This window comes from Mya arenaria, chromosome 10 (genome assembly GCF_026914265.1).
Source record: "Mya arenaria isolate MELC-2E11 chromosome 10, ASM2691426v1".
Lineage (NCBI taxonomy): Eukaryota > Metazoa > Mollusca > Bivalvia > Myida > Myidae > Mya > Mya arenaria.
In genome coordinates this window covers 50,612,579-50,622,929 of record NC_069131.1, presented here as the reverse complement: position 1 = coordinate 50,622,929, position 10,351 = coordinate 50,612,579, and the positions used below count along the sequence as shown (strand labels likewise).

General features: G+C 33.4%; 1 protein-coding gene across 1 annotated transcript; it reads left to right on the top strand.

Annotated features, from left to right (window-relative positions):
• Nucleotides 1–2,551: 2,551 nt before the first annotated feature.
• On the top strand, nt 2,552–10,351 carry LOC128205953 (uncharacterized). Its single transcript, XM_052908029.1, has 5 exons — nt 2,552–2,684; nt 2,938–3,003; nt 4,182–4,308; nt 4,616–4,807; nt 10,141–10,351. Exons 3-5 carry the CDS (start codon nt 4,254–4,256, stop codon nt 10,242–10,244), a joined length of 351 nt encoding a protein of 116 aa, XP_052763989.1. The 5' UTR covers nt 2,552–2,684; nt 2,938–3,003; nt 4,182–4,253; the 3' UTR covers nt 10,245–10,351.

Here is a 10,351-nt window from a genome sequence, read left to right as displayed (position 1 = left end):
TTGCAGTAAGAGTGATAAGTAGTTGCAGGAGTGATAAGCGCTAGTATGATTGATTAGTGGATGTAAGTGTGATAAGTGGTAGTAAGAGAGATAAGTGGTTGAAGGAGTGATAAGCGGCAGTAAGATTGATAAGTGGATATATGAGTGATAAGTGGATGTAAGTGTGATAGTTGGCTTCATGAGTAATAACGGGTTTATGTTTGGTAAGTGACTGTATTTTTAATATGTTTTTAATTTATTCACAGGCAAGGAGTTCTATTGTCCGGCTATTCCAATAAATTGGAAAGAATCGATTAAAAACCAAAAAAACTACACTTATTATGACCTTGTTGAAGAAGGGATTTTCGTGGCAAGTGCGAAAAAGCTTTTCTTCGAAACAAAAGGCAAGTTGTTTTTGATTGCCACTCACCAAGCGATGTTCGACCATCTTTTGACTTAGCTGTCAGCCTTTGCTTTTTAATATTCTAAACGTTTTAATTTACATAATGATAGCTGATGAAAAAAAACATTACATTACGTAGCATATGTGTATAAATTTACATCACCGAACATTCCGATAAGACAGGTTTTATTGAAATTATGTGTTGCATGAAACAATACTTTTTAAACTTTCATTGATAATAAAGGTATTACTAATGTGTGGAACGAAGTATTCGTTTAAATCACAATAGATGTCGATAACAAATATCACTTAACTTACGTGAATTGTAATGTAGACACCATTTGTGGTAATGTGTGATATTGTTAGAACACGTCGCATAAAAACAGTATTGAGATAGTGTAATAATGTACTAGTAAGAAATGATTTACTGTATAATAGGTAAATGTTTAGTTTCAACTCTTTTAGGGTTGTATTTTTAAAAACGATCAAATATAACATATGTAAGAGAATCGACATACCTTGTGGTTGCTTTAAAGGGAAATTGAGAGAAGGACTGATCTAATTTAGAGCAATAACATTAGGTGAAAATTGTGGAATTGAAACTGGTGATATTCCGCCATTGTTAAACATTTTGTGTGCGTTCACAGTGCTGTAAAAGAGCCGATAATAAAACACCGAATTCGAGAATGTAATCTTTATATTATATTTCTTCAGAACCAATATAGCGGAAATATTTTACCTGCCTTTCGGGAATGTCCGTCATTGGTGAGCCAAAAATTAAACAAAGTGGCCAATCTGTATTAATGTCGATAAGTGTGTAGCCATTTGTAACATATTCAATTATAGTGTTTACGAGCTATAATATATTGCTATCTTATACTAAAACAAACATTTTTTTCTGATTATAATATGCAACAAATTTGAAGTACAAGTCCTTTAATGACACATTTTTAGAAAAACGCGCCAATTTGTACGCGCCACTATCCGTAACGTGAGTTTGGAAATAACGTCGTTGAAATTGTGTCCATGCCCTGTGCACACTGACGTCCGGTTTGGAACAGAATGCGGGCCTAAATCTTAAAACAGTGAAATATATCAAATTGATATTTTCACTTTTTGAAACAGTAAAATTACAATTTCCTTTCACTTGCGAATCTCTATATATTTACGGAAAGCATTTAAAAATTATATTAACGCTTATTAATAAAATATGCATTTACTATTGTGTCTGCACAGAAAATCCATGTTGTTATCTAGTGGATTCGACTTGACAACAAAAACTGTCAACAAGTTGCATCATGACTTAGAAATGTCCACTGAACCTATTTTTGCACAGGAAACGAATCAGCTTTATTCAACGGTGTAAGAGTGATATAACTCTAGCGTAACTAAACCGACTGATCCGACCGAAACATCATAACCATGACCACTCTCGATATGTTTTATGATCGGATAATAACATTCCGGTATTTCCAGCATAAATTGAATTGCTACAAAAATACCAATTATGCACACATTCAGAATGTTCTTTATTGACGCATTTCAGATCAATAACGGTTTTGTTTTTTGTTGTTTGTTTTGTTTTTTTGTTGTTGTTGTTTTTTGGGGGGATCATGTATTTGATGTTAGCAAACATCGCTGTGCAAATATAAAACGTTAAATCTTTAAAAAAAAGTTCCCTTATGACTTAATTTAATGCTTAAAAAAGATGTGTTGTATAATTTCTATTTCATAATTAACCATTCTTCAACGTCATTTGAAGTATTTATGTGTTCTTGATTAGGGAGGGAAACTAACAGAAATATTCAAACGAATGATTTCAGTTAGATAAATATCTTAGTAGGCGTTTGTCCATGACACACACACATATGTATTAACACTAAATGAATGTAACATGTTTTAAGACCAAACATTTCATTTATTATCTTGTTTTATATACATAATTCCAAAATTAAAGAATTTCAAGACAACAAACAAAAATTGCACCTTGTCACAAGTTTCCAAACTTCGGGTCCAGATCGCATACACATGAACTATATTCTTATTCTAGAAGCAGTTAAACAAGGAACATCCCGACTCGGTACGCGCCCTGTTGTAACTTTACATCATTGAAAATGAACGTACGCATTACCTGCTGCATTTATGAATTATCTCTGCAGGAAAACATGACGCACATATTTTGCTGCAAAACGGACCAGAAGACTACTTAAACGATGTGTATGAAGTTGTGATCGGAGCATTTAAAAACACTCGATCACAATTGCGATTAGGTCAGACGGGGACTCCCATTGTAATTTTACAGGTATGCATCTTTTGCAGTGAGTTTCGAAATTGCATTTCAACAAAAAAGCATATGATTCGCTTACAGGTAAAATATAGCATCTATTAAAAATACATTTAGGAGCCACAAAAACCCAAGAAAAAAGCGCCAAAATATCGCCCATGTTTTATTTTTATCTGTACACAAATTATATGCTATATTTTATCATTAAAGTCATATGAGTTTACTATGATAATGCATTAAAATTAAAACAAAGCTCGTTTCTTTGTTTCAGACATCTGGTATTCTTGATGAGACACAATACCGTCCATTTTGGATAACATGGAATAAAACTTTAGCGGTATGTTGCAAAACAGAAAATATGTCAGGTTCTGAAACACTTCTTGTAATGGTACGTGTACTGGGTGAGTACCTTAATCGGAACAGGAACACTTTCGGCACTATTTTTGAGATATATTTAGTTCGACTTACACCACAACTACGAAATTGTTCATCAGCATACTAGGATTCATGACCAATTGCTTGATATAAATGTCATTTTTCAAAATACTACCAATCTGCATGAAAAGTACTTCATTAACCGCACAGTCAAGAACTGGCATTTTTGTCCTCGAAGTACCTAAATATAGAACAGTTTTAATTCGTTATTTATTTGTATGTATATTTTAAAATTACTGCTGCATATTTTGTTTGTATCAATTAATAATAAATGTTAATTCATGCTTGTTTATTTGTCATTTGTGTCAGTAAAATTTGAAGATTTAATAAAACAAAATACAGACTGTACCAGTATGCTGTCATTTTGGCAAGCATGAAGTCATTCCCCCCGCTTCCATGTATTGGCATTTGAACATGAAACACTGAATGATAGCAACATTTGAAATACTTAACGGAGTATCGTGTTCTTATGAACTTGTATCTAAGGCAAGCGTCTATATTGATTAATATCGTAAATAAATCGATCATGATCGTTAAAACGCTTTTAAAACGGTGTTCCATATTTAGGTGCTGTTCCGATTTAGGTACTCACCTAATACGTGTGGACTGTCATTCATGAATATGTACGTTGTACAAGTTTATAACATGTACGATAGCACTAGTGATCCAATGCGATAACGCGAATCTGCAAATACACGTATAAAGAGAACATTTAATATCAACTGCAACTTTAAGCTGTACATAATGTGCATGTTCACGTGCATCTTGTCTTACGCAACATCTCTTGATTAATGGACGTTTGGTCTGGTTAATGAAAGTGTTTTACAGTGAAATAACAAAATCAGTTTATATTAACGTACATCTCCTTTGCACCTATAGGGAGTATACGCTTTTGAGTCATCGGGTTTGTTAAAATTAAGACCAAACTCTATCACATTTTGCCTCTCTTATACGTACCAAAACTAATGTTTAGACACTGTGATGCATTGGTAATTGCAAACATTTTATTTTGCGAATTGCCTTCTGATCAGACAAAAGATTGTATTGTATTAAATACTGTAATTTTTTGTTATTAATCAGATTGGGCAAGGTACTAGGATTGACATCAGCAACATAATTTTATCTATACAACTGGAGTTTAGAATTAACGCGATGAGAATCAGTTATGGCTGGGGCAGTGACGGCTACTACAGATTTCCTAATAAATGTGAGTATAACTCATGTCAAGTAGTATTTAAGTATTCGATATATAGTTAAATGAAAACGGACATGGAGCTACAGACAGCTTTCTTGTTTCGTTTTACAAAAGCATGTGTACTTCTCACACCAAAAGAATCTCATTGTGGTATGTAACTTTGCCAACTTAAGTGATTCAATTCAGCTTCAAGCTGTTCTCAATATCTAAAAAATAATAATTGCAAGTATAACAAATATAGACTGTATTAATCTAATCAAACGTACGACATTCACTTAAGTGAAAAACATTAAACAACCGACTTACAATCTTTTTTTAGCGGAAAGTGTTTCAATCCCTCAAATGACGACATCCCACGGACAAGGAAAACCCAGCTCAAAAAAGGACGAGGACGACCGATCATATATTGTGATTGGTCTTGCAACATCAACTGGCTGCCTCGGCGCAATGCTTTTGTTAACACTTCTTAGTGTTTGCCTTTTATGGAAAAAGATGAATGCAAGCGCAATAGGTATTTGTTTAAACTTAAATGTGTTGCTCAAAATATCATAATTCTTCTTTCCTTTAATGTATTAGTCACAGAATGTTCTTTGACAACATAAGAGCGCCTAATCGGTGTGCGGCGGCTATTGTATTGTCCTAGATACTGTATTGCATATGTGGGAATGTCCGCGCGAGCGCGGTGCTGACAATAACCTGATTTGTAACGTATTGATCAATCTATCTAAACGACAACGTGATGATTACGTATCTACCTGAATTGTAACGTATTGATCAATATATCTAAACGACAACCTGATGATTACGTATCTACCTGATTTGTAACGTATTGATCAATCTATCTAAACGACAACCTGATGATTACGTATCTACCTGAATTGTAACGTATTGATCAATCTATCTAAACGACAACCTGATGATTACGTATCTACCTGAATTGTTACGTATTGATCAATATATCTAAACGACAACCTGATGATTACGTATCTACCTGATTTGTAACGTATTGATCAATCTATCTAAACGACAACCTGATGATTACGTATCTACCTGAATTGTTACGTATTGATCAATATATCTAAACGACAACCTGATGATTACGTATCTACCTGATTTGTAACGTATTGATCAATCTATCTAAACGACAACTTGATGATTACGTATCTACCTGATTTGTTACGTATTGATCAATCTATCTAAACGACAACGTGATGATTACGTATCTACCTGAATTGTTACGTATTGATCAATATATCTAAACGACAACCTGATGATTACGTATCTACCTGATTTGTAACGTATTGATCAATCTATCTAAACGACAACCTGATGATTACGTATCTACCTGAATTGTAACGTATTGATCAATATATCTAAACGACAACTTGATGATTACGTATGTACCTGATTTGTAACGTATTGATCAATCTATCTAAACGACAACTTGATGATTACGTATCTACCTGATTTGTAACGTATTGATCAATCTATCTAAACGACAACCTGATGATTACGTATCTACCTGAATTGTAACGTATTGATCAATATATCTAAACGACAACCTGATGATTACGTATCTACCTGATTTGTAACGTATTGATCAATCTATCTAAACGACAACTTGATGATTACGTATCTACCTGATTTGTAACGTATTGATCAATCTATCTAAACGACAACCTGATGATTGCAAATCTACCTGATTTGTAACGTATTGATCAATTTATCTAAACGACAACCTGATGATTACGTATCTACCTGATTTGTTACGTATTGATCAATCTATCTAAACGACAACCCGATGATTACAAATCTACCTGATTTGTTACGTATTGATCAATCTATCTAAACGACAACCCGATGATTACAAATCTACCTGATTTGTAACGTATTGATCAATATATCTAAACGACAACCTGATGATTACGTATCTACCTGATTTGTTACGTATTGATCAATCTATCTAAACGACAACCTGATGATTACGTATCTACCTGATTTGTAACGTATTGATCAATCTATCTAAACGACAACCTGATGATTACGTATCTACCTGATTTGTTACGTATTGATCAATCTATCTAAACGACAACCTGATGATTACGTATCTACCTGATTTGTTACGTATTGATCAATCTATCTAAACGACAACCTGATGATTACGTATCTACCTGATTTGTTACGTATTGATCAATCTATCTAAACGAAAACCTGATGATTACAAATCTACCTGATTTGTAACGTATTGATCAATCTATCTAAACGACAACCTGATGATTACGTATCTACCTGATTTGTTACGTATTGATCAATCTATCTAAACGACAACCTGATGATTACGTATCTACCTGATTTGTAACGTATTGATCAATCTATCTAAACGACAACCTGATGATTACGTATCTACCTGATTTGTTACGTATTGATCAATCTATCTAAACGACAACCTGATGATTACGTATCTACCTGATTTGTTACGTATTGATCAATCTATCTAAACGACAACCTGATGATTACAAATCTACCTGATTTGTTACGTATTGATCAATCTATCTAAACGACAACCTGATGATTACGTATCTACCTGATTTGTAACGTATTGATCAATCTATCTAAACGACAACCTGATGATTACGCATCTACCTGATTTGTAATGTATTGATCAATCTATCTAAACGACAACCTGATGATTACGCATCTACCTGATTTGTAATGTATTGATCAATCTATCTAAACGACAACCTGATGATTACGTATCTACCTGATTTGTAACGTATTGATCAATCTATCTAAACGACATCCTGATGATTACGTATCTACCTTATTTGTAACGTATTGATCAATCTATCTAAACGACATCCTGATGATTACGTATCTACCTTATTTGTAACGTATTGATCAATCTATCTAAACGAAAACCTGATGATTACGTATCTACCTGATTTGTAACGTATTGATCAATCTATCTAAACGACAACCTGATGATTACGTATCTACCTGATTTGTAACGTATTGATCAATCTATCTAAACGACAACCTGATGATTACGTATCTACCTGATTTGTAACGTATTGATCAATCTATCTAAACGACAACCTGATGATTACGTATCTACCTGATTTGTAACGTATTGATCAATCTATCTAAACGACAACCTGATGATTACGTATCTACCTGATTTGTAACGTATTGATCAATCTATCTAAACGACAACCTGATGATTACGTATCTACCTGATTTGTAACGTATTGATCAATCTATCTAAACGACAACCTGATGATTACGTATCTACCTGAATTGTTACGTATTGATCAATTTATCTAAACGACAACCTGATGATTACGTATCTACCTGATTTGTAACGTTTTGATCAATCTATCTAAACGACAACCTGATGATTACGTATCTACCTGATTTGTAACGTATTGATCAATTTATCTAAACGACAACCTGATGATTACGTATCTACCTGATTTGTAATGTATTGATCAATCTATCTAAACGACAACCTGATGATTACGTATCTACCTGATTTGTAACGTATTGATCAACCTATCTAAACGACAACCTGATGATTACGTATCTACCTGATTTGTAACGTATTGATCAATCTATCTAAACGACAACCTGATGATTACGTATCTACCTGATTTGTAACGTATTGATCAATCAATCTAAACGAAAACCTGATGATTACAAATCTACCTGATTTGTAACGTATTGATCAATCAATCTAAACGAAAACCTGATGATTACGTATCTACCTGATTTGTAACGTATTGATCAATCTATCTAAACGACAACCTGATGATTACGTATCTACCTGATTTGTAACGTATTGATCAATCTATCTAAACGACAACCTGATGATTACGTATCTACCTGATTTGTAACGTATTGATCAATCTATCTAAACGACAACCTGATGATTACGTATCTACCTGATTTGTAACGTATTGATCAATCAATCTAAACGAAAACCTGATGATTACGTATCTACCTGATTTGTAACGTATTGATCAATCTATCTAAACGACAACCTGATGATTACGTATCTACCTGATTTGTAACGTATTGATCAATCTATCTAAACGACAACCTGATGATTACGTATCTACCTGAATTGTTACGTATTGATCAATCAATCTAAACGAAAACCTGATGATTACGTATCTACCTGATTTGTAACGTATTGATCAATCAATCTAAACGAAAACCTGATGATTACGTATCTACCTGATTTGTAACGTATTGATCAATCAATCTAAACGAAAACCTGATGATTACGTATCTACCTGATTTGTAACGTATTGATCAATCTATCTAAACGACAACCTGATGATTACGTATCTACCTGATTTGTAACGTATTGATCAATCTATCTAAACGACAACCTGATGATTACGTATCTACCTGATTTGTAACGTATTGATAAATCTATCTAAACGACAACCTGATGATTACGTATCTACCTGATTTGTAACGTATTGATCAATCTATCTAAACGACAACCTGATGATTACGTATCTACCTGATTTGTAACGTTTTGATCAATTTATCTAAACGACAACCTGATGATTACGTATCTACCTGATTTGTAACGTATTGATCAATCTATCTAAACGACAACCTGATGATTACGTATCTACCTGATTTGTAACGTATTGATCAATCTATCTAAACGACAACCTGATGATTATGTATCTACCTGATTTGTAACGTATTGATCAATCTATCTAAACGACAACCTGATGATTACGTATCTACCTGATTTGTAACGTATTGATCAATTTATCTAAACGACAACCTGATGATTACGTATCTACCTGATTTGTAACGTATTGATCAATCTATCTAAACGACAACCTGATGATTACGTATCTACCTGATTTGTAACGTATTGATCAATCTATCTAAACGACAACCTGATGATTATGTATCTACCTGATTTGCCAGTCGTATACGGTACTTGATGAATTTTACTTATCTTAAATGAAAACAAAGTTTACGGGAACGTGAACTCGATAATGGTTAAATGTGTTAACTATCTTTTTATGCAATAATTGGAATTAACTTAAGACCGAATCATTGTAAGCCCAGACCTTGCATAATAATGTCTCTCATTATGCATCTGTTTTAGTTCAGAATGCAATGCTTTATATTCACTGGTAATAATTAAGATTGGAAATGAACTGTACGTATCGTCCTGTGGATTGATCGACATGCTCCACAGTGCTTAAAGTTATTATCAAGCGAAACTTCAAAGAGATGACAGCATAAAATTGAAAACCTTTATTGTATGTCAAACCGTACCTCAAATCCATTTTCTGTCCATAGATTACGTATTGTTGGCACATTGAAGGTGTTTTTGTCTGTATTATAAAGCAATAATTTAAACGTCTTATATTTATTTAGTCACAAACTGTTCTGTGACAGGTACAACATATGTTTAGGCGGGGATAAGATATTAAACACGTTAATTTAATTTTATGATAAATCAACCGATGAAGTATTTAATTTTAGGAAAGGTAACAATCATACTGCAAGCATTTAAGTTTCATGTCGGCCCTTCTTCCTCTCATGATTTAAATGTCTCAAAGTCGGAATAAAATATGTTTAGTTTGTGATCGTTTGAAACACAAGAAATATGTACTTTTTAAATTCTTAATCTTAAGTACTTGTTGTGACATCATTACTTACATGTTAACACTCGCCACTCGTGACAATATGTTTTTCTATGACACTCGTGAAATAAAATACAATCTTACACTGAAATTAACAAACATCCTCTATATATTGCTTACTCGATAGTGTTCCTTATTTGTGCGTTATTTCGCTTTGCAGGGCCTCATTCACAGGCAAATACTGTTGGTGGAGAACATCACGAAGGGTTGCGAGGAAGAGAACAGGATTTAGAATACCAACATTACGCGGCTTTATCATTTTAGCAATATATTTTGACGGACTATTAAAACCTGTAAGTCATCAGTAAAAGGTCCATTACGCGACTTTGTCAGTTTAACAATGTTTTTGACGGATTATTAAGACCTGTAAG